This window comes from Lepidochelys kempii, chromosome 3 (genome assembly GCF_965140285.1).
Source record: "Lepidochelys kempii isolate rLepKem1 chromosome 3, rLepKem1.hap1, whole genome shotgun sequence".
NCBI lineage: Eukaryota > Metazoa > Chordata > Testudines > Cheloniidae > Lepidochelys > Lepidochelys kempii.
Genome location: NC_136382.1, coordinates 76,583,767 through 76,609,302, shown reverse-complemented (window position 1 = coordinate 76,609,302; position 25,536 = coordinate 76,583,767). Strand labels below are relative to the sequence as shown.

At 42.4% G+C, this 25,536-nt stretch overlaps 2 protein-coding genes across 7 annotated transcripts in view; one reads left to right on the top strand and one right to left on the bottom strand.

Moving 5' to 3' along the window:
- LOC140908880 (thiosulfate sulfurtransferase/rhodanese-like domain-containing protein 3) lies at positions 1–8,120 on the bottom strand. 2 transcript variants are annotated; one of them, XM_073336852.2, is made up of 4 exons: positions 7,891–8,120; positions 3,240–3,410; positions 2,883–3,042; positions 1–213 (listed from the first exon to the last, which is right to left on the bottom strand). In XM_073336852.2, the coding sequence occupies exons 1-4, from the start codon at positions 7,991–7,993 to the stop codon at positions 147–149; spliced, it is 501 nt and encodes a 166-aa protein (XP_073192953.2). In that variant the 5' UTR covers positions 7,994–8,120; the 3' UTR covers positions 1–146. The 2 variants fall into 2 exon arrangements, with proteins under 2 accessions (XP_073192953.2, XP_073192952.2); XM_073336851.2 differs by lacking the exon at positions 7,891–8,120 and adding an exon at positions 4,734–5,039.
- Positions 8,121–20,289: 12,169 nt separating this feature from the next.
- USP45 (ubiquitin specific peptidase 45) overlaps positions 20,290–25,536 on the top strand; it is a 103,388-nt gene continuing 98,141 nt past the window's right edge. For all 5 annotated transcript variants that reach the window (XM_073336844.2, XM_073336845.2, XM_073336846.2 and 2 more), the window contains exon 1: positions 20,290–20,375. The gene's annotated coding sequence lies outside the window, so the exon portion shown is untranslated. The remainder of the gene's footprint in view (positions 20,376–25,536) is intronic.

The following is a 25,536-nucleotide window of genomic DNA, read 5'->3' as shown; positions in this document are numbered from 1 at the left end:
TACTTTTAACAGTGTTTATTAAGTTTACATATATAAACAAACATTCCCCTTCACCCCACATTCTCAATCTTATTTCACACAAGGCTAGTAATAGCTTGTATTAATATCAGGACACTATAACAAGGCTTGTATTCCAAAATTCATCTTCATTGTTTTGTCTCTGGTGGTTCATATTTTGCCCACTCCTCCAAACCACCAGCATAGTGCTGAACTCTGAAAGTACACAGAAGATTGTCAGTGTTATGGAGATGTTATTACTGGTAATCTTGTACAAAAAGAATAAAGCCTAGTTGCTTAAAAAAAAAAAGTATTCTCTAGTTTCTCTAAGAAACACTGTACAATAGTGGTAGTGTTCATTGTTGCAAAACAGTCTAATTGCTCCTAGTTTCACAGAGCAAAAATGCAAATATTTTGCAGTAGTCTTTATGGTTGACTTTCACTTAGTGATCCTATTTCAATTAGAGAAAATGAACAACATGGGGGATTAATGTCAAGCAAGTGGTGGCATATGGTCAATGCATATTGCATTCAGAAAAAACAACAACACAGGCCATGTTTAAATACAGTTTGATCAAGTAGTTGTGTAATAGGAGTAGATTCACTTTACTTTGGGAAATTTAAGTGGTACCAATTTAGTCCTTATCAACTTAGTCCAAACCTCACTTTGAGACTAGATTCAGATCTATACATTCTAAGGAGAAGTTTATAAACATGTTGAATGCATTGGTAGAGTGCTAACATTTCAAACCATTACAGTGAAGATCATTTTGGCCTCACATTTGCACTAGTTTAAGAAAGTTGGAGTTTTTGTTTTAAATCCACCATTCATGTTTTCCATGCATACTTGTTTGATGGGTTCCTAGTTCTTCATTAGCTAACCTGTTATGTTTGCAATATGGATTTCAGATTGTTAAGGAGACTCCCTATATTAATGGAGGTGAGGGAAAGAAGGTTCAATATCTGATTGGTCCCCGACACCTTCCCAAATGCTATACTACCTAGAAGATAGCATAAAGGGGCAGGTGGGTGGGTAGTGGAGCATTTAGGGCCAGAATGACAGTTTAAAAAGAACTGTGTGCTAACATTAACTGAGGAGGTTTTTCCAATCTACAAAGTAACCAAACTTAAGAAGGAAAAAACAAAAAAAGAGCCTTTTCTATGAAGCAATATGAAAAACAGATAGTGAAGTTTCAACATGTTAAAAACAAACCAAACAAAAAACCCCAACAACAAAAACACAACCCACACACAAAACAATGTGGGGTCATAGATGGTTTAGTCTGGTTCTACTCAGAAGAGTAGAGTAGAAGATTGGAATTATGGCATTCCATTTTGGTATGAACTATTTCCACTTCAATATTTGCTCAGTTTACAAAAGCAAAGGCTGCCAGCAGTCCAAACTCTGCCTGCGGCCTGAAAGTCAGATTGATGGTTAGATAAGAGGAACCTGAGTAATAAGAATTCTGCAGCTAAGTGCTGCTTTCATCTTACCCCTGTGCAAACATGTTATGCCCTTAATTACCATATACCTGAGCAATCTAGCAAAGGATTATATAATTGAGGGCATGATTTGACGACAATAGGGTTGCACAGATGGCACTGCAATTGAAAATCAGCCAACAGTTTTTTTGACATGCAACAAGAGAATTCAGTTAAGCCTCCCAGAGCTGTTCTAGTTTTGCAGAACTGACAGCAGTGGGAAAAGTCTTGTTACTGATTGACCAGAGATGTCTCAAACTACATTCTGGGAACAGAGCTGCAAAGTACCATTTTATTTAAAACAAAACACAAAAAAAAACCCCAAAAAACACCACACCAACAGTTTAGGTACTCGTTATTCCATTTGTTTTCACATCTTCACCTGTACCCTTAAGATAATGGCCATACTCGGTCAAACCTGTGGTCCATCTAGCCCAATATCTAGTCTCTGATAGTGGCTAGTGCCAAATACTTCTGGCAGTAGGAGGGGTAGGGAACACCTTGAGTATGGTGTTGCAATCCCACTATTTTTCACTGCAGTGAAAAACTGATGAAAAGAATTCATTTAGCTTCCCTGCAACAGCTGTGTCTTTCTTGAGTGCTCCTTTAGCCCCTTGATAATCCTTTGGCACATCCTGCTTCTGATATACTTAATTTTTCTTGCTGTTAGTTTCTGATTTTTCAAGTTGATCTTCCAGTTTTCTTGGCCTGTCTAATTATACTTTTACACTCGATTTGCCAAAGTTTATGCTGACTTCCAATGTTTAGAAAATGACTTTTTGCCTGTAATTGCCTTTTACACTGCTGTTTAGCTTATGTTTGTTCTTGATTTGGGGTATACATTTAGTTTAAGCCTATATTATGGGGTTTTTAAATTAGTCTCCCTACAGTTTTCAGACATTTCACCCTTGTGACTGTTCCTTGTCATTTCTGTTTAACTAGCTTCCTCATTTTTGTGCAGTTCCCCCTTTTGAAGTTAAATGCTACTGTGGTGGGTTTATTTTGGCATTTGCCCCCCTTACAAGGGTAAGTTTAATTACATTATGCTCGCGATTACCAAACTGTTCAGCTATATTTCCCTCCTGGACCAGAGCCTGTGCTCCACTTGGGACTAAATAAAAGATTGCCTCTTCCATTGTGGGTGCCAGGACAAGCTGCTCCAAGAAGCAATCGTTTATAGCTTCTAGACGTTTTATGAGCATCCTTTCCTGAGGTGATATGTACCCAGTCAATATGAAGAAGATTTAAAAAAGCAATAATAATGGGGGATTTCATCTGTCTTTGCAGCCTCTCTAATCTCCCTGTGCCCACCAAGGAAGCAGTCTACTTTGCAGACAGAAACTTTTCCCATTAATCCTGTTCTCCATACAGGAGCTTACCCAGCCAGCACCTCAATTGCTTACCTGCTGAAGCCCAAAGACATAGCAATATCCAATGCCTTCTTGCTTCGCACTCCTGCCATGCATGAAAAGACTAGATGGTCAGATTTAGCAGGCATATCTTGATTGTACCGTTCTTTAAAGTCTTTTGGGTTCATCTGTAGAGCTTCCATAACCTCACCTACTGCAAGAATAGATGCAAAGTCTTTTATGTGAAATTCATGAAGGAGTTTTGTTGGTGAAGATTTATACTAGTTAGCTTCCCAGAAGAGTCTGACAAAAACAAGTTGCAATATGTATGACAAGTCACCAGGGTTTGCTTGCAAGTTTAGGCTTAAATGTTTCTGATCCTGTTGCTATTCAGTGATATGTATGACTTACATGGTATGTTGATGGAGCCAGGAATTTTTCCAAACTGTCCAGTTTCCCACTTCTCTCGAACATCAATAAGAGTCATTTGGGATTTTAGCAAGCCTTTGAGTTCTTTATAGGAAAGACTACAATCAGCAGCAGTGTCAAGATTACGAAAGATCACATTAACAGTTCTCAGACCTAGAAAAAGAAAAGACTGTCATCCCACAAGAAGCAGGAAAAATCATAAAGAAATCTTGGAAAAGGTGGTTACCAGTAATCATGCTAATAAATAATAATAATATTAAGATGCGGCAATCTGGGGGAATTTACCACTGAAAATTCACTAAGGCCTGGTCTACACTACGGGGTTAGGTTGAATTTAGCCATGTTAGGTTGATTTTAAAAAAAAGACTGTGTCCACACAACCAACCCCATTCCGTCAACCTAAAGGGCTCTTAAAATGGACTTCTGTACTCCTCCCCAACAAGGGGAGTAGCTGAAGAGTTCATCTAGCATTCATGCACCTGGAAACAGTCAGGGCACACCCTGACTGTTGTGTAGGAGCAATGCACACATTGCTCTGCTCTGTCCAAGGACATGGACCATGGAAACATGGACCATTTGGGAAGTCAAAATAAGGACATCAACCGTGGGAAGCTTCCTTGGCCTAGGCTCAAGGCCTGAGAACAAAGATTGTAGTAGATAGAGGCTGGTAAATAAGAATATTAATCAAAGTCATATTACTTCCTTTGTTGATGCCTTTTGCTGTCGGAGTATGTAATGCGCAGGGGGGAGAGAAATAAAAGAGAGGTGGAAAAGCTGACAGGGGAGATCCCGTCAGCAGACCAGCCTGCTTGCTTGTCTAAAGCCGTGTCCCGTCTTGTATTGAACCGCCACAGAGTAGCACTAAAAATCAACCTTCCTGGGTTGAATTTGGGGTAGTGTGGACACAAATCAATGGTATTGGCCTCCAGGAGCTATCCCCGAGTGCTCCATTGTGACTGCTCTGGACAGCACTTTGAACTCCAATGCACTAGCCAGGTATACAGGAAAAGCCTCAGGAACTTTTGAATTTCATTTCCTGTTTGGTCAGCATGGCAAACTTAGCAGCACAGGTGACCATGCAGTTCCCCAGAATCATAGAACATAGAATGGTTCTACGCTCCCCCTACCATCTCCATCCCTGAGGTTATTGCAGATTAGAAGGCACGGGGGGGGAGGGGCGAAAGAAGAATGCATGGTTTCAAAACAATAGTTACTTTATTTTGAAGTGTGGGGGGGGGGGTGGTTGGCTTACAGGGAATTAAAATCAACAAAGGGGGCGGGTTTGCATTAAGGAGAAACACACAACTGTCACACTGACGCCTGGCCAGTCATGAAACTGGTTTTCAAAGCCTCTCTGATGCGCAGTGCGCCTTGCTGTGCTCTTCTAATTGCCCTGGTGTCTGGCTGCTCAAAATCGGATGCCAGGTGATTTGCCTCAACCTCCCACCCCGCCATAAACATTTCCCCCTTACTCACAGATATTATGGAGCAAACAGCAATAACAATGGGAATGTTGGTTGTGCTGAGGTCTGACCAAGTCTGCAAACAGCGCCAGCAAGCTTTTAAATGTCCAAAGGCACATTCTACCAACATACAAATTTCCTACTTTCTGCACTTGCTCAGCCTATAGTTGAACTGCTCCTTACTACTGTCCAGTTTTCATGAGCCATGGGAGCAAGGGGTAGGTGCAACCGTGCGGTGCTGCCGGCTGGGAGAGCAGCCTGAGGCAGAAGCCTCCAGCTTGCATTGTATTCCAGGCAGGGCTGAATCTCCATGAGATGAAACCTAAAGAAAATGACCTGAAATCTCTGGCTCCCATTCAGTGCTCTAAGAGGAGAATAGCCATATCTGTCCAGGTGCCCCAATCGACCTCGCCGAGGTCTGCCAGGAGACGTACGACAGCTATCAGTCCTACTGCACCATCTGCCGTGAAAGCAAGGAGCTGCTGCTGTGTAGCAATGCCGTACCGTATCTGCCACCGGCACCCAGGAGACGTACACTGATGGTGAGCTGAGCGGGCTCCATGCTTGCCGTGGTATAGCATCTGCACGGGTAACCCAGGAAAAAAGGAGCGAAACGATTGTCTGCCGTTGCTTTCATGGAGGGAGGGGGATCTGATGACATGTACCCAAAACCACCCGCGATAATGTTTTTGTTCCATCAGGCATTGAGAACTTAACCCAGAATTCCAATGGGCAGCGGAGACTGCAGAAACTGTGGGATAGCTACCCACAGTGCACCGCTCTGTAAGTTAATGTTAGCCACGGTAGTGAGGACACACTCCGCCAACTTAATGCACTTAGTGTGGACATATGCAAGCGACTGTACAAAACTGGTTTCTAAAAATCAACTTCTATTAAATCGACTAAATTTCATAGTGTAGACATACCCTATATGGCAAGTTTACAGATGTTAATGTGAGCCTGAGTTATTCCACTATCTGTCACCATGGTTATCCTAGTGCCTCCCAAAATTAGAAATAAAGTATATACACATGTTTCTCTCTTTCCAAGAGTCAGGAAGGACTGGGCTGTTTATTCTGTGTGAGGTTCTAAAGTGGATTTTAAAAAGGTATTGTGAGATGGCTCAATCAAAGAAGTGGGATTTGCTTCCTATCTTTGATCAATACTGACAATGAAATTGTTTCTTTTTGAAACTTTATCAGCACAGGTGCAGGCCTCAATCACAAAAATGCAGACTGTATTTTCTACTAGTATTTATGTTAAGGTTTGTGCTTGTCCCTCAGGTTCATTTGCATTTTAATAAAACTCTTAAGCACTATAAAATGGATGTTTATTTACAATCCTTGGTTTCCTACTGGCTGGTCATAGACTCATTCCACTTACATACAATCATTTTTATTGCTACCATCAGGTTAATAAAAATAGAAATTTAAAAAAAAGTTATTTATGATGTATAAGAAAGAGGCCTAAAAAGATACTTATTTTGTTTGTGTGTTTGTTAATTTCAGATTTGTTCCTTCAGTTATTAGCACTTCCAGTAAATATGTGATCATACCTTCAAGATGTCCTCCAGCAAAAACAAAACACTCTGTATAAAGGACTGATACTTAGACTCAAATTTTTAAGGTATTTTGGTGTTGCTGTGCTCAGCATTCCAACACCTAACATGAGAAAAGGGGAGCCAGGAGAGGGCTCTAAATAAGAGACTAGCATGGCCTGAGAGGTGTTAAAATCACTAACACTATTTAGATTTTACTATTACACTTACTATTTGTATTGCAGTAGTGCCCAGAGGCCCCAGCTCCATTGTGCTATGTAAACTCCATTGTGCTATTCTGTAAACACAGATTTAGGAGCCTGTGTCATTTCAAAGGCAGTTTAATCACTTCAGAGCCAAAATCCTATTGACAGTCAATTGGACTGAGTTCAGCAACACCTAAACACCTTTAAAAACGTGGGCCATAGTCATTTTAAATTAGAAGCATTCACATAAAATTTAACAGTGATTAAGAGTCACTTTCCTTTTCAATTGCTAAAATTCTCTTGACTTTCCAGATACCACTTGTCTGCTTGTACAGTCATCCTAGAGCCAGGATAGTCAATTATTTTTTGTCAGACTCCAGAGAGAGAGACAGGAGGAAAAAAGAACACCACACGACCCAACAATAAAGTATAAAAAGATGTCAGGTTTCAGAGTAGCAGCCATGTTAGTCTGTATCCGCAAAAAGAACAAGAGTACCTGTGGCAATTTAAAAGCTTATCCTCAAATAAGTTAGTCTCTAAGGTGCCACACGTACTCCTGTTTTTTTAAAGAGATTTCAGAGTCCATTCAAAAGCATCTGATGGTCTGGATTTGGCCCACGGTCTGCCTATTGATTACCTCTGTCTTAGAGTCTTCAGGCCTTGTGTGCCTGATTATAGAAGGCCCACGCACTTCTTAGACTTCTGTAATCACTAACAAAGAAGGGAATGTCCATAACTCTGCACAAACATTACGGTTGTTCTTTCAAAAGTTTACAGCTGAACATTGACTTAATACTTCTTTGGAACTTAAATATGCAGAAGAAAAATGTTGCTTTTAACGATCATTGTTTAAAGTGAAACAAGCACAGAAACAGTTTCCTTACCTTGTAAAAAAAAAAAAATTTTTTTTTTGGTTTAAGTTTACATTTAACATATTTGTCTTTTTTTGTCTCTGCTGCCGGATCACATACTTCCGGTTCCAAAAGAGGTTGATCAGTCAGCTCACAACTTCTACCGTATCACCACACCCACCATGGCTCTCTAATATCGTGGGACCTAGGGCTACGACTACAGTGTAAACAAAATCTAGGCGAGCGTAATACCAGAGTCAAGGGCAGGGCAGCAGCTTCAGCGGATGCTATGGAGTAGCCTCACTTCGCAGGAGCCTGCTCAGTCCCAGCCGTGCAATACTTTTTTAACATTACACCGCAGCTGCCAGACACGCCCCCCCCCCCCCCGCCCTGCCATTTTGACGTGCAGCAGTGCCCCAAGCCCTGCGCCTGTCCCTTGCGCGCTAAGAACGGAGCTTCGCCTCCCCCACACGATGGCCGCGGCCCCCTGCCCCTCTAAAAGGGGCTGGGAACATTCTCCGGCCTAAGCCCGGCACTCTGCCCAGCGGGACAGCCGGCTGCACGGCGCCTACTCACCGGGCTGCAGCGGGCGGGGGCCGCTGCTGCTCCAGCCCCCGGCCGCCCGCGGGACACCAAGCAGAACCCGGGCGGCGCACCTCAGCCCGCGGCAGCCCCACATGACCGGACCCCAAGCAGCGGCGCCTGCGTGCGTCTCTGTTCGCCCTCAGGCCGCCCCGCTAGGCAGCGCACGACAGGCGGGGCTCGCTCTTGTCTGGCCTGCTGAGCCAAGCCCTTGGAAGGGCCTGCCCGCGTGACAGCAGGGCTGCGCCCATTGCGGGCGTGAGGCGGGGTGATGGAGCTTGCAAAGTGAGGGCTCCTAGCTGGGGTTTCCCGTGAAATGGACAAGTGGAGGCCCACGCCAGTAGTTGATTTTTCTGCTTAATTAAAAAAAAAAAAATCCTTGTTGTGGAGTCCCAACGTTGGAAAATTAATGTGGAATTTAACAGACTTAAGCGAACAAGTGCAAGCTTCTGTGTTTACCCTTCAGCTAGCCCAGCGAGCAAAGATCGCTCCAAACTTGGGACTCCCACATGGCAAGGGTAGTGCTACCAGCTGAGGCTACAGGCTGGTGATTCAGCCGGTAGCATTATGGGCACAGCTCCCATCTCGCAATCTTACAAACAATGTCTCTTCAAAGAAACGAAAAGGCTTTGGTGTAAAGGTTGAGAAACTCATATTAGAAGTTGAGCAGCGGTGGTTTTTCTGTCAAGCAATCGGGCGTATGATTTTTTTAAAAAGTGTGTTTCTATACATATATAAGATAATGTGGATTACTGAAAAGATGAGTATTTTATAATGCTTTTATAAAGACTCTAGCAGCCAGCCAAGTGGCATATGGTGGCTGTACATTTCCACATGGAAGACCTGTCACTGGTGCAAACCAGTCATGTCATATAATAAACTTTTCCAACCTTCAGCCTAAAAGAGGAGGTAGCATAGTTTAGAGGTGAAAGTAGGGACTAGGAGTCAATAAACTAGGCCATTGGCCCTACAGTGACCAATGCATTGTCCCAAAGAATCTCAAAGGCTCAAAAGCCGTGAGTCAGACCCCCACCCCCAATTCATGAAATTGGCTTAAAATAGTGAAGTTTTTTAAAATAATAGTTTTTCACCTACCTTATTATTTTTTACCCTTTGGGGGAAGCTGCTCACAATCTGTGTTTGATCCTCACAGGGTCAAAATTTAACCTTAAATGTCCACACAAAAATGCAAGCCTCCCCCTTGACTACAGGCCTTATAAATACATGTACCAAAATAATAACATAGCAACAGTATTTCTAAAGGTCTCATTTATCATGTTATCTAGATGCCTTTATGCTAATTCAGAAGTACATCAATTTTCTCAAGGAAAATGTACACAGCTCCCTTCCCCAAAAGACTAAAACAACTTATTAAATACAGTTCAAATTTAAGTCACCAGTGCTACAATCAAATCTGTACAAATCTGATTCCAAGACTGAGGGGGGAAAGAGCAATTTCCTTGAGCATACAGCCACAGCCATTTTGGCTATGTCTACACTGCAGCTGGGAGAGTGCCTCCCAGATTAGACAAACTTGCACTAGTTCAGTTTAAGCTAGTGCGCTAAAAATAACACTGTGGGCCTTGCAACATGGGCAGTAGCTCACACTAGCTATTTGAGCTCAGATCCAGGAGGTGAGGCAGGCTTGGACATGGGTGGCTAGCCTCAGCCACCACCCATGCTGCTATGTCCACCTTGCTATTTTTAGCATGCTAGCTCAAGCAGGGCTAGTACATGTCTGTCTACCTGAGCTGGGTGGCTCACTCCCAGATGCAGTGTAGACGTACCCTTTGGCACTCAGTGCTTATAAGAAAGCTTGAAACGAGTTAAGCCCTGATCCCAAAAATACTTACATAAATGCTCAACATTACTTTGTGAATTGATCTAGTGAAATCAATGGGACTACTCATGATAGTAAAGTCAAGCATATGCATAAGCATTTGCAGGATTCAGGCTTATACATGTGCTTGACTTTACTACCATGGGCAGCTTTGATTTGAACTAACTGCAGTTTCCAGGTTGTCAATACACTAACACAGTAGCACCCATGTCTTTGTAGCCCTATTCCAGACTTCCATGGAAAGTAAAATATGTATGTATTTGCACTTCAGTCATTTGTAAACTAGAATAGCAACAACAACTTTGGATCTGGCTGCTGTCCCTATAGACGTATGGCAGATCTTGTTCCACAGGAATGTATCATTTTTAGATTAACTTCTTACTAAGAATTAATTTCCACAGCAGTTTGACATGCTTTGCTTTAAATTGCAAAGTCATACTTACAAGTGAAAACAAAGATTTAAATGAAAAAGGAAAAAAATGAAGAAATTGTGGCAGGGACTTGTTACTTGTGATGATGAAATCCAAAATTATTATTTATTATTTGTTGAGAATTGACACGACTCTCAGCGCTGTACAGAAAAATGGAGAAGACCCTGTTTCAGCTCCCAAGAGCTCATTATCTAAAGGGACAATCAATAAAGAGCAATTCAGGCACAAAGGATCAGCTGAACAGGAGATTCAATCACACAACTATGCAGAAGTGATTTTAAAAGTAGATAAATAAAAGCAATTCATTAGATGGTGGGTTGGCACTGGTAGGCCTCTCATCAATTTTGAAGTTGGATGAAAGGGGAATGGATGCAAAAATGTCAGACCTGGATTGGGGGCTCACGGCATTTTAGACATAAAGGGCAAGATGGAAGAAGCACAGAGAAGGATACAAAGTGAGCAGTTAGTCTGAGGTGAGAAGGAGCTGAGAACAGAGATGAAGGCTAGAGGTGTAGAACCAAAGTGTCAATTGCAAGATGAAGTGACAGCATCTGGTTAACGTCATTTGATTAGCATCAATTCTGTACTCTGACAGCAATGATCTTGAAGGGAACCACTTGCAAAACTTATACCTGCCTTCTCAGATTATTATTGCTGTAATAATTTTTAATTAAATTGGTGTAAGAGGTCTTACTACCTGTGGTTATTCTGGATATTCATATTCAGATTCTCCATTAGCAACTCATATTTTTCACTTCATATGAAAGCTTTTGCCCTCAAGTACATGTGTGTAATTCCCATTGGACTCATTTGGGTTACACAGATGTAATTCAGGAGAAAATCTGGCCCATAATGATCATTCTGTGTATTTAAATAAAACATAATTTAGGGCCTTATCTTGCAATGCCTCCACCTGCACAGCTTTCATTGACTTAAAGAAGTGTTCTGTGCAAAAGACTTGCAGGATCAGGCCCTTTTAATGTTTCCATTATTTTTGGCTTGACTGCCCATTTCTCACTCTAAAAGGGTTTAGAGGCCCATCTTAGGTTTCAGCAAGTAGAGGGTTAACTCCTGTCTTGGATCTGACACAAGTGCACAATAAGACTCCCCGGGGGAATTCTGCACCAAAAAATTAAAAATTCTGTGCACAATATTTTCAAATTCTGTAAAATTCTGCATATTTTATTTGTCAAAATAACATAATATAATCATACCAGTTTCAATTATTTTTGGTCATTTATTTCAAAATACCTGTCAGCAAGTATGTTTGTAACAATACAGACAACAAAAAAGATTCAGGAAATGTTTTTTGACAAATAGATTCCTTAGTAGGCATATTAATACAGAACTCTGAGTAATAATTCATTTACACTACAATACAGAATGATATTTCCTGCGCCCCTCAGAAGCAATGCAAATGCTTGGGGGAGTCAGGGATAACAGAGGAGTGACGGAGAGGGAAGTAATTTCTGGAAAGGAGCCTAGGTGTGAATTCGGAGGGGTGATGGATGTGGGTGGGAAAAGTATGGAACAGGTGTTTTTCAGGGGTGCAGAGGGATTGTTAGTGAGCTTCCCCCATGCAGACCCTGGCTGACCCCTAGCCTCTCCCATTCAGTCAGGCACATCTGCCCCTGTCCCCATGTGTCTCTGCACCCCCATGTGTCCTTCACCCGCTGTCCATGTGTCCCTCTGCCCCCACTCATACACCCCCTCCCCCATTCCCATGTGGCCCTGCACTCCAACCCCATCCCCATGTGTCTCTGTGCCCCCACTCAGCCACCCCTGTCCCTATGTGGCCCTGCACTCCCTCACCCATCACCATGTGACCTGCATCTCCCTCCTCCCTGTGGCCCTGTGCCTCCATGCCCATTCAGCTCCTTCCCCAGTCTGTCCTCCCCCACTAGCCCTTATGAGCCTTTGTCTGACCCCACAGCAGCCCCACGCTATCTCCCCATATCCCCTGTCTCCTGACCTGGCCCGACAGGAGCCGTGAAGAAGGCACTACTTTACAGGCTATTTCTCCTCCCTAGCTGGCCAGGAGCTGCTGCTCTGCTCTAGCACCACAGCTCCCTCTGGTGGGCAAAAGGCAGAACTGCAGCAACTTTCCAGCAGAAGCTTTTTTTCTGCACAAAAAATTAAAAGTATGTGCAGCTAATTAATTATGCACACATGCAGTGGCACAGAATTCCCCCAGGATTAAGTAAGGCTGGGGACTAGAAGTCCAAACAGACTCTCAGAAGGTACACAAAAAACTATTGGTGAAATACTGGCCCCAATTGAAATCAATGAGAGTTTTGCCATTTATTTCAATGGGGCCAGAATTTCACACTGCTAGGTGTGGTCAAGCTGATGAAAGTGCTTAGAGTACCAAGGACAACACTCAGCATTAGGTTGTATTCCAAGTTAGTGTGGTTGTCTTGTTACGATCAACCATTTTGTTTTCTTATTGTACCTACCTCATTCTTACCTTCATAAAATGTACGAAGATGTATGAAATTGTCAGGAAGAGACTTTGCTGTTTAAGGTCCTGATTCAACTTTTATTGAAGTCAATGGCAGTCTTTTAATTGACATCAGAGAGAGTTAGATGGGGACCTAAGGGTCAATCTTGCAAACACTTGTTACTGGTATAGTGCTTACTATCGTAAGAAGACCCATTGGGCTGTTAAGGGCTAGGTAGAACTCGATGAGTTTATAAATACTGTAGTTTATTTATTTAGTGTATGTATAGTCATCTAGCTAAGCAATGGCATCTTCAGGGGCATGATGCAGTTCTTCTAGTCCCCCGCTGAACCTAGTCAACAGGCATTCATTGGCAATGTGCGTCATCATCTGTGTTGCACTGCAGCTGCACAAAGGGCTGTCACGAAGGCCCCAGTGATACTGGTTGGCTGCACAGAGACCTTGCCCATTCCAGAACCTGTTCAACAGGGACCTTTGGTTACAGGGCAGGTCAAAACCAGGCAGGCAAATTTTGGGGTCGGCGATGAGGGACTGGTTGTGGATTTTAACGGATATTCATTCCTCTTGCCAGAGTGTTTCCGACCTAACATCTTGGCGTGGAGGATGAGACCATAATGGGTGACGTGATGGCAAATGTGCAGCTGGTGATTTAAAACGGTCATAATGCAGCGGCAGGCTTGAGTAGGCATGTACTTTCTGCAGTAACTTGTCAGTGGCAACCTCTCATCTGATATCGGGAGGAGCAATATTGCTCAGAACTGGGAGCCATGGGAGTGGAGTCGGCCGCAGGGTGCTGGAGATGTTATGCATGGCGGAATGTAACTGCGTATCCACCAGTTAAATAGTAATAGCCATTAGGCTGACAGCAATTATTTGCTGGATTAAATCATAAATCATTAAATCAATTATTTGCTGGATTAAATCTTTTTTGCTTTGCTGCTGAATCAGTGGATTCACTATATCAGTTTAATGTATGTAGTATTACAGATTACACAATTTACTCTTAACTCTACACTGACTATTCCATATTACCATAATGATATGAACTTTTTACTGTTACAGCTAATATGTACATTTTGTAATCTTTAAAAAGGACATCACTGGCAAAGTAGAACTGCACTTTTTGAATAGATATGCTGAGTTTTCATTTTTATGGCACTGAGGTATCTGCACCAGAGTTAAGGTTGCATTACAGAGTTAAAATTGAACAGGACCTTTTAACCTTTAGTTTGTTTACAACAAACAAAAACTAAATGGTAAAAACCACAACACAGAATATAAACTTTGAATACTATTGAAATCTTTCATGGTGGTTTGATTAAAAATTAATTGATTCAGAAAGAATTAGTTGAAAATTGCCCATTTCGGTGATTTTTTAACTGCATTGTCCCACTTTGCTTTGTAGTTCTTTTGCAAGAAATCTGAAGCACTCTGGAACCAGCCCATTGGCTACATTGGTGCCCCCTCAAATGCATGCTAATTTCTATAAGATCAGTTACAGATCAGTAACTGTTTGTCTGTGAAGAACTGTATAACTTCTCAGCCATGATGAAAAATGTGTATGTGAAGGCAAACTTACCAAATTTTAATTTGACAACAAATCTGCTGTGTGCAGTACAGTATTGTTGAGCCATTCTGGTCCCAGGATACTAGAGAAACAAAGTAGGTAAGTTATTGGACCAACTTCTGGTGATGAGAGAGACAAGCTTTTGAGCTACACAGAGCTCTTCTTCAGGACAAATCCGGTGTGATATGAACGCTGCCAGTCACTCCCTGTGGAGCTTAAAAAAACATAGAAGAGACCTTTTCTCTTATCAAATAACCTTATAACCTAAGAGAAAGTTCCCTGAGCTGGAAAAACAGACTATGAATTAAAATCTCTCAAACCTTGGCAGAATTAAGGCAAATAAACTTCTCAAATGGATGGAATGTGACAGTCAGATGTACTCATCTCTTGCTGTAAAAGCACTGAGCATATGAAGTAACTGTTAAGGATTTGCTTTACAGTGTAAGTCTGATGAAGTTGGGGGATGTATTGTTTTTGGATATGTGTTGGAGATGGAAGTGAAAGCATTATGGAGCACTGGAGTGTGTTATTAACACTATTGTATGCAGTATAAAAGTGGAAGAGAAGCAGGGCCGGCTCTAGGCACCAGCAAAATAAGCAGGTGCTCGGGGCGGCACATTTCTAGGGGCGGCATTCCGGCGCCAGCCATGCCGCCCCTAGAAACGTGCCCCAGCTCGCCTCCACTCCGCCGCCGCCTGCTCCCCTGAGCGTGCTGCTGCCCCTCCGCTTCTCCCCCCTCCCTCCCAGGCTTGCCACACATGAAACAGCTGTTTGGCACAGCAAGCCTGGGAGGGAGGGAGGAGAAGCCGAGCGGCAGCGCACTTGGGGGAGACAGTGGTGATGGAGCGGAGGTGAGCTGGGGTGGGGAAGCAGCTCCTCTATCCTCTCTGCCCCCGTTACTTCCTGCGCGCCCCCCGCCACCCTTTCTCACCTCTGCTCTGCCTGTTCCCCTGAACACACTGCCTCTCCCTCGCCTGAGAGGGAGGGGGGAGAAGCGGGGCGGTGGCGGCGTGTTCAGGGGAGCAGGCGGAGCGGAGATGAGCTAGGGCGGAGGGTTGGGGGGGGAGCTGCAGGAAGCAATGGTGGGGGGGAATGCTGCACCCCTGGGGGAGGAGGCGGGGCCGGGGATTTGGGGAAGGGGTTCGGAAGGGGCGGAGTTGGGGCAGAGCCGGGGGTGAGGGAGCACTAAAAAAAAGTGGGGACGGCCAAAATTTTTTTTGCTTGGGGTGGCAAAAATCCTAGAACCGGCCCTGAAGAGAAGACACAAGTTTTTGCCCCCTAATTTCTTATTTCCATACTTTTAAGGTTTGAGGTGGAATGGGATGTGTCCTGCAGAAACCTTAACTGTGACTAAACATAGTTTTGCTTGCTAATAGTAACTCTATATTCAGTTTCTTCTTTTCAATGTTAAAAATGGCTTAAACCTAGTGCCATGTTTGAAGACAAAGCCACCACCATCTCCATGGAGATTGTAAGCTCTGCATTTAGCATGAGTACAAAAAATGGCCATATTCTGATTTTATTTATGCCTGTGTAAATCCCAATCAGTTTTTTAGTTCAGTGAGATTACTCCAGATTTGCACTGCTGCAACTGAGATCAGAATCTGGCCCATCAGCAGCAGCTGTTGAAAAAGCAGGGTTGCATTGTAGTGCTGTGAATAAAGTCTTATATGCAAATAATTTTAAATATGTAATTTACATAAACAGTAAGACTTCCAATCACCCTAAAGAAAAAGTAAATCAAAATTTAATTGAATTTGCTTGAAACCAGAATTAAAGAGAGGTATACTACATTATTACATTTTTAAGCAATCTACAATTAGATGAATAGGTTTTTTGTGAATACAGGGTATCTGCACTTCTGTCCCTTTTCCGGTCTCTCAAAGTGCACCTCCTCTAGTGTCAGGCCTTGTGTCTTACTTCTCCTGAGGTAGAATTCCACTCTTGGACCAGACTCTGAGATACAGTACACTACATATTGATGATGCTTACCAAGTAGTTTCAGTTGGGTTCTTCTCTTCAGGAGTCTGAGACCAGACAGCCGTTTTAAAACCAGAATATTGTTTGCTTTAATAGTGGAAACAAAGCCCTTAGAGAAAAAGGATTTTAGGACAGTCTACACACTTCTATTTTACCTAAAGTCTTACCATCTAGTAATGGAGACCTAGGCAAGCCTAGTTTCTCCAGACACCCCTGACGGTCATGTGTATCAGTCTAGTTACCCCAAACAACTCCCCAACATCTGCCCCTTCTTTGAAAGGGTTTACCTTTTTAACCCTGCCTCAGGTGTTTTCTGTTTTGTTTTTTGTTTTGTTTTGTTTTTGTTCCTCTTGTTCCCAGTCCTTTTCCAGTTCTGGCATTGTCTCTCATCCACCCTCAAGTATTTGCTGAGAAGTGGCTCATCCTGAGCCACTGTTTTCCTTCCTGCTTGTTTTTCCTGATAACCCCCCATTAAACTAAACCAACATATTCATACAGTAAACATCCCCATAATCTGGTCAATATACAATGTTCATAAATTATTACAAAGCAGTTTCACTTCTATCACCTTAAGCACCAATACTACCAGTAATGACAGGCACAATTTAGGATGCCTCCAGAAAGTCATCTCTAAAAAGTTTAGAATCATCTGATTTTTTTTCTCACTAATGTAATTCTGTCACATGCTACTTATTAGAGACTGGGTTAACAAAGCACTCTACTTCCTACATTTAATATATATTTTACATCTAATAGTGATTATTACTTATGGCTAAGTAACAATTATCATACCTTTGTCTTTCTTTTACCAATCTCCCTTTCACCTATCTAGGACTCCCACTTGTATCATATTTGAACTTAGTCCCTGATCCTATGATTGGGTCTGCACAGAAGCCTTTTGTCTGCAGGAAGTCCCACTGGTTTCAATAGGGCTCTGTGTGGGCACAAGGGTCCACCAGCACAGATCCAGTTATACGATTGGGGCTTTAATTGAAGGCTTTTTGGGGTGGGGAACATATATTTGTTTCTGTAAGGTACGCAGCCCGCTTTGGGATACTCTACAGAAATTAACCTCAAAACTCATGAGTTACATTTGTTTAAAGAAATTAAGACATGCAAGTAGCAGGTAGCTCTCTTATTCAGTTACCCAGGTGTGACTGGGTTGAGTTTATATACATCCACAGTAGAACACAAAGACAATGAACTCACTCCTTTAATAGGGTTTGACTTTATTGATAACTCATAAACAAGAATACAGCAAAAAGCCTAAATTTCTTCACAGAAATTTGTTATCCCTAGGATCAACCTCCAGAACTTCCTTTGTTCTAGCTCTCTCTTTAGAGGGAGCTATACCAGCCTCTTTATAGCCCACATGGAATAATTGTTAAGTATTATTATGTATTTGTAGTGTGGCAGTGCTCAGAAGCTGCAGACCATTGTGCAGAAACATACAACAAAAGAATGGTTCTTGCTGTAAACTGCTACAGTGTGTCGAGAAATCACTTCCTGTTATGGAGAGTTCTAATACCTGCTAACCCAGAAAAGTTCCACAAACCTCTTATTTTGAGTGAAAAGACCTGAAAATGAATAAGGAAAATCAAAATAGTTATACTGATAAATGACCATCACAGAATATTATCAAAGTCCCTTATTACCAACTATGCACCAAATTCCAGAATTTTTCTGACTGGACTTGATCCTGATTCTGCAAAGTTAAACATGGTAAAACTTTACAAAGATCTCAGGATCAAAATCTGTTAAAACTAATCCTACAAAGACTTGCACATGTGCTTAACTTTACACATGTGAGTAGTGTATTAACCTTAATGAGACTACTCATGTGTGGTTAAACACAAGCATAACAGGCCTAAATTACTCATTCTGTGTGTGATCTTGGGCAAATTTCACTTGACCGCCTATTGCCAGGAAATCTATTTGTAAAATTAGGTAAAAAGCAGGATCTTACTGAAAATCAGGGGTGAAATCCTAGTCGCATTGAAATCAATGGACATTTTCCACCCCAGATATCTGAGTTCAGCAGCCTAAGTAGGTGAATTACACAAAAGATTTATCACTGCATATGTAGTATCATCAAGTTTATTTATGAAATTTGCAAACTCAACCACTGTCTTCAGTCTCAGGCGAGTCAGCATATACTGTACAGTTTTTGCTACATAATTAAGCAAAGGAAGCGTCCACAAATGTCTCAAATACTCCAAAACCAGCACAGACTTGAAATAGTAATTAAAACAAAATCTGATAAATACAAAAGTAAATGTAACTTTGAAGCCAAACCCAGCACTCAGAAAAGCTATCCTAAAAATTTACAACCACATATGTAAGTGGGATTGCACTGGTGTAACTGAGGGCAGTATCTGGCTTCTGGCATTTATCTCAGTCGATATCTGTACTTCTATTTATGTCTGAAGAGTGTGTACATCTTAATTTGATTGTATGTTCCTGAGGTAGAAATAATGTCATGTATGTGTCTACCACTTGTGCTCTAATAATAATAATTAGTCTATTTTAGTCTATTATCTGCCTTGTATACTAGGGATTCACTTTAAAGACAAGGCTGCCATTTGGCGTGGGGGGAGGGAGTGGCAATCTAAACAATGTCTGTTTTAAACCAGTATTTCATACCTAGGGCCCAAATTCTCTAATGGCAAGCCTTTATGCGTGTGCTTAACTTTATGCATGTCAGTACTGGTGTGTAAAGTTAAGTATGTGTGTGTGTAAGTCTTTGGAGGACTTGGGTTTATATAACCAACATTTTCTATACCTGTATTAAGGAAAAGATGATTTTGATGCATCTGTAGCTGCAAGATATTTCAGTATGTTTTTTGTAACCCATGATGTTATTATTGGGGAATCTTGGATTATTGCTAAAATTACTGATCCTTTAAAATAATTTAATATAACTTTGTGGGTGTTTGCCTTTCCCTCCATACATGGAGTTATGCAAATAGAGGCATATTGTTTATTTTCCATTCACAAAGGATGTATTTTGAGGAATGTATTGTTAACTTGTTCCTTATGAGAGTTTTCATGCTTAAAACAAGGATAAAGCATTTCCCAGAAATGAGAAGTGTGACAAATTGAAACTGGCACATATAGCTGGTTCACTAGTTGCCCTTCTGCTAGCCTTTCCATATGGTATCCTTTTTGACAGACATTTGCAAATTTGACTTTTAGAGGCAAGGAATAAAAATATAAAGATCGGTTGCAGTTTTCTGTGATTTTTGGCTTTAACATGATATGGGTTGGAATAAAAAACTTCTATAATTCCTCTTTTGAAATACCTATGGTAAAACAACCCAAAGAATGTACAATTCTATGCTGATAAAATTCAGACTTTAAAATATGAGACAAGAGTATTTATTATATGAAATGCATATACGTATGAAAGATATGATTCTGACTGATTCATTTATTGTTTTCATTTTACAGGTAATGACAGGACCCTCTATAAACAAAAGAAGGCTGGCAGAAATAGGACTGATGGAACTAGCAGCTGTTCCAAAGGGCTCAAGATAGAGAGTCAGAGGAGATGAAGCCACAGCTAGTCTTCTCAGTGGGAGAGGGGAGCAACCCCCGCAAATAACACTTAGCACTTACTGTTACCATTATCTAATATTCCTGATACAGTAGCACTTAAAGGCCCCAATCAGAATTAGGGCCAGGTTGTGCTAAACCCTGTACAAACACATACAAAGACAAAAGCTCTACCCTGAAGAGTTTACAGTCTAAGCCCCAGATCCTGCAATTTGTTCCACTTAGGAGTCTTCACAAAGGCTTTGTCTACAGTACTATCACTTTTGTCTGTCAGGGGTGTGAAAAATCACCCCCCCCCGATTGACAAGATTCTCTGATGAAAGTGCCAGTGTGGACAGCACTATGTCTGCAGGAAAGCGTCTCCTGCCGGCATAGCTACTGCCACTCATTGGGGGTACTTTAATTATGCCGGTGGGAGAGCTCTCTCCCACTGGCATAGTTAAGCTACACAGGAGACCTTACAGCGGTCCAGCAGCTGCTCCCGGCTTCTCTCCCGCACTGGATCGCCCCGAGCCGGGGGGAGGGAAGGTGGGTGTGAGCGGCGCGGCCGGGGGCGGGACCGGGAGGCGCGGCCCTGGCCAGGACCCAGCTTCTTCCGCCGCTTTCTGCGCTGTCGCTGCTGCCTGCGTGTCGGGGGGAAGCCCGTGAGTGAGGAATCGCGGCCGGGCGCGGGGTAGCTGCGACCCGGGCGCAGCGCGGCGAAGCCCCGGGAGGGAGGCGGCCGCCTCGGGGCCCGACTCTCGGGCTGTGTCTTCCCTGGGGCCAGCAGCGGCCTGGGCCTGGGGCTCGCCCACGCTGCTGGCCCGCAGGCGCCTTGGCCCCCTCTTGCCCCCTGCACACACATGGGCTGGGGCCCAGGTGCTGGTTGGCTTCAGGGGCCCGCTGGACCCTGCCCGCTCCCGCCGCGCTAGAGCGAGACGGCGGGTTATTCAGCCCGTAGGGCCCGGGCCAGGGGCAGACCCAGAGGTGCTGTTTGTGGGCTGGACCTTGTCCACACTGGGTGCTTGGAGCCCATCAGACGTAGTTCATGGTATTTCAGCTGAGCTGCCATCAGATGGCGACTTGCCTGGCTACCAAACTGGGCTGGGTTTGCACCAGTGACATGGCTGCTCTTGAAACGCTACGGCAACACATTTGCACTGCAGCGCGGACATTCAGGCGTAGTTAATCCACCTCGCTTGAGAGGAGGTAGCTAGGTGGGTGGGAGACGGCTTCCCTCCACCTAGCCTTGTCTGCGCTGTCCTCTCGATCAGTACAGCTGTGTCTCTCAGGGGTGTGGGTTTTTCACATGGCTCTGTGTCCGATGGAGGGTCCCGTCTTCCTAAATGTCGAATCCCAGGAATGAAGTTACAGGAAACTTTTTTCACAGAAAGAAACTAAATTGCTTGTTACTTTTAACTGATCATTCTGCTGTTGTGTGTTGTTTCGTTGCCACACAAGGCACTGGCAGGGTGAGGAGAAGGATGAGGAAGTAGGTTTCATGATGTGAGAATTTGGACCCTTCCCTGTCCCCTGTGGAAAAAAATTATACCTTAGATGTGCTTTAAGAAAGGCCCTATGAAACTCAGTTTCCTGTCTTAATACTTTTTAGTTGTAATAATATTTGAAAGAGTGTAACTTTTGTGTGTTTGTGGAGTTTTTTCCCCCCAGTTTGCTTAAGATGACTTAATTGAGTTTAGTTGTTTAAGAAATACAGTACAACAAAAATAGCAAAATGGGAAAATGTACTTGACCTGAAGTAACTTCTCAGTTGTCTAATAATAATGAAACATTAGTGTCACCATTTGTTGGATTAAAACATGGACTACAGATTTAACTAAGAAGATTCCATTCCCTTTGTTAGTCAAGTTAACAGGGAAAGTTAATGCACTTATTTAAAAATTGATTTTCTTTCATGGTCCATGATGCTCATTGTTGTCAGAGTTGAGTCACACTCTTCTCTGACATCCTAGCATTTGCCATGCTTGCAATTCCACAGCCTCCATGGAATTACTCTGGAGCCATTCAGCTGGGAAGGAGGGAGAGAAGGGTTAAGTAATAGTGTTCAGCATGCCTCTTGTGACCTGTTAAAATCGCTTAACACAAATTCCCGAAGTGCATGAATTTTTGTATCTTATATTTGAAGTTTGAGAGCTGATAGTGGTGATTGGAGGAAAATCCAAAGAAGAGACTTAATTAGTTTGATACTTGGGATATGAGAATCTGCTCTACATGCTGTATTTTAGCAAGAATTGTTTTAATTTTGGTCCCAGGTTTTAGAGCAGCATCCACTTTATCTTGCAGTTAACTCTGCATCAGACCGATGGACATGATTCACGTGACTTCATATGACGTATAGACACAAATAAGCAACTTCCTAAAATTAAAGTAATTTTGTGCAAAGTAATTTGACTAGCAAGGATGAGCAGTTTAAACTGTATCCATTGCATTGCTCAGCTTGTCTACAAGTATCATAATTTCACATGAGTTGCTGAAATGCAGTCCTTTTTTTAAAAAAAGCTCTTTTTTAGCTCTTAAAGTGGAGGCACAAATATGCTAGGCTAGTTGCACAATATGCCTTATGAAGTTACTCTGTAATTTACTCCATTTGTAAATATTTTGTCAGATTTCTTCAGGAAATATTGAAAAATTGTTATTCTGTAGATTTGTTTCCCCTTGAGTTCTGTGGCAGTACAGCATCCTGTCTTTTGGGTTTTGCTGGTAATGTCTAAAGCAGAACAAGTCTTCCTTGATTTGGGATTGACATGTGTCATAAAAACAAATTGGGGCATTCCTGTATGTAAAATGAAAATTGGATGTAATCTTACGCTCTTGGCAACTTGTCTTTGACTTTCTGAGAAATGGCACTAATACATAGACTTTTCATAACACTTCACATTTCTGATTCTGTTACTATCATTAACTAATCCTTGTCAGGTAGGTGAATATTCTCTCTACAAATAGGAAAACAGTGGTTAGTTAAATGACTTGCTCAGGGCCACACAGCGAGTTAAGGTGTCATAGCAGATGTTAGCACTCATGAGTTTCCGGCTCTCAGTCCTTCAGCTTGATGTGCGACTTCTTGTGGGTCACAGTATAATAATTCCACAACCACAATTCTAAGGGCTTGTCTACGCTGGCACTTTACAGCATAGCAACTTTCTTGCTCAAGGGTGTGAAAAAACACCCCCCTGAGAGCTGTAAGTTTCAGTGCTGTAAAGTGCTAGTGTAGACAGTGCACCAGAGCTATTCCCCTCCTGGAGGTGTGTGGGGTTGTTTTAGTTTGTTTGTTTGTTTTTTTTAATAGTACTGTGAGAGCTCTCTCAATAACATCCAGTGAACTAGTTTTACCCTCTTTTATCTTGGTGTTTTCCTTTTCTTTTTTTGGGTGGGTGGGAGGTAGGTTAGTTTACTTTTGCTTCGTGAAACTGTATGTTGACAGTGGTGTCAGTCTGACATAAAAGACCCTGGCCATTAGTCTAAAAATACTTGCCTACACTCAGTAACAAGATTTTGGCAACTTTTGGCATAGTATATTTTAGTCAAAAATAGCATGTGAATACTGTCACTGGGCAGGCAAATCCGATTTCTGTGAAACATAAGAAATCACAAAATGAAAGACAGATGAGGAATCTGAGGAGAATCACATAGGATGCAAACCATGACAATGGGCAAAAAGTGGTAGATGAAAGTGAAAGTGCTATGGAATCTTTAACTGTTACGTGGGAAGCTGTGTGAGAGAGGCAGCCATGTCTGTTTAACTTCTCGTCCAAAATACAGTCACCCTTCTAGGACTGTAATGTAATGTCAGTGGTGGACTACGAGCTTGAATCATCGTGTGTGATGTGCCTTTGGGTCAGAAGATCATGGACCTGACACTACTAGAATTTCAAATGACAGTCTCCAATGAAAGAAGTGTTGCTGCCACTACCAGTCAGTAATTCTGGTCCTTTTATGGCTCTAGCAGGCAGTGAGTACTTGTTTGCTCAAAAGGCTTTCATGGCTGTCATAGCAGTGAAAGTCCTGAACTACTGATTGATGACCTTGTCCAGTTGCTAGCCATGATGAATGCTGTTCTTGCTCTGATTGGAGAACATTTGATCCAGCAGTGAACCAGCCAAAATGCCACAGGTAGCTATGAAAAGTCATCCAAACATTTCTACTCGCCGCTTACATCAGAACGTGCAACAGTTCTGCAATACTTGCAGGAGATGTGTTGATTTAGCACTAGCAGCCCACAGGAATATATTCCTTTTGTACTTTGACAGATTTGAGGAAATGCATAAGGGCCTCTTCTCCAAATATGGCTACAGAACATCTTGGTCTCTAGATGCTGTATAATAAAGGCTCCATGTGCTCTGAGCCAAGCTGTACCTAAATTCTGTGGCAAGGTCTTGTGGTTTCTGTGGCAACCTGGTGCTGGAAGTTCTTCTGCAGCAGCTTCATTTAATCAGTACAGTAGCCGTGTGTTACTTGTTTTTATAGTCAGTTTCTCTCCACAGTGCTATCTCCACATTTTCAGTGTGATGCGATGATTTCTGTTCAGTTTTGGCAATGTAAAACTGCACCATAGTTGTTGAAGTTTTTGGCAGCTGGATAGGGAGCAGTTGGTGCTTATGGTGCCTGTGGAGAGAGGGAGAAATCAATTTGGGATAAACATATAATCTAAAATGCACAGTAGTGAAATATGCAGTGTAGTTGTGGCCATGTCGGTCCCAGGATATTAATGAGACAAGGTGGGTGAGGTAATATCTTTTATTGGACCTACTTCTGTTGGTGAGGGCTTTCAAGCCACACAGAACTCTTCTTCAGATCTGGGAAAGGTACTTTGAGCATCACAGCTAAATTGAAGGTAGAAGAGATTGTTTAGTATAAGTGGTTAGTACATAGTCTAAGGGACCATTCAAGGTAGAGTGGCCAATTAACACGTTTTCAGTCACAGAACAAAAAGAAGGGGTTAGTGGGTTACAGATTGTTGTAATAATCCATACATCCAGTGTCTGTTCAATCCATGATTTTTAGTATCTAGTAGAGTTATGAATCTAAGATCCCGGGCTTGTCTTTTGAAATCCTTGAAAGTGTTGTGCAGGTTTCCTTTGAGGATGAGGACAGATAGGTCAGACATAGTCATTGCTCTGTGAAAAGTGTTCACCCAACTGTGATGGGTAAAAAGAAAAGGAGTACTTGTGGCACCTTAGAGACTAACAAATTTATTTGAGCATAAGCTTTCGTGAGCTACAGCTCACTGTGTGAGTTCAGTGGAGAGCACAGTGAATGTCTGGCTTCACCCACATAGTTGTTGTTGGGGCATTTAGTGCACTGGATGAGGTACACCACATGTAGTGATAGGCACGGGTAGGATCCATGGATCTTGAAAGGTGTGGTGGGGGGTGGGGTTGGTTGTACTATCACTGCAGAGGTGTTAATGGGCCACTCTACCTTTGGTCCCTTAGAATATGTGTTAACTACTTGTGATAAACAATCTGTTCCACCTTGCATTTAGCTGTGACGCTCAGAGTACCTTTCCCAGGCTTGAAGAAGAGCTCTGTGTGGTTCAAAAGCTTGTCTCTCTCTCCAACGGAAGTAGGTCCAATAAAAGATATTGCCTCACCCACCTTGTTTCTCCAGTAGTGAAATAGCTAATAATATTGGTTTCACAGTTAACGGCCAGATGAAAGTAATGGAAAAGTTTACACTTCTCCGAAGTATGGTTTCGGGCTGACTGCATACTCACTTAGCTATGCTTCAGTTTCTGTTCCGTTTGTGGTTTAATTTTTTTGTTTGTTTGTATAAGTAAAATGCTGGATCACTGTTACTACCAATATG

Bases quoted from the DNA above. Each gene is read 5' to 3' on its own strand.
- LOC140908880 (XM_073336851.2), bottom strand. From the start codon at position 4,839: ATGTGCCTTTGGACATTTAAAAGCTTGCTGGCGCTGTTTGCAGACTTG. The intron at 3,043-3,239 runs GTAAGTCATACA...CTATTCTTGCAG, and splicing joins TGGCTCCATCAACATACCAT to TAGGTGAGGTTATGGAAGCT. The intron at 214-2,882 runs GTAAGCAATTGA...GTGTACTTTCAG, and splicing joins ATGTCTTTGGGCTTCAGCAG to AGTTCAGCACTATGCTGGTG.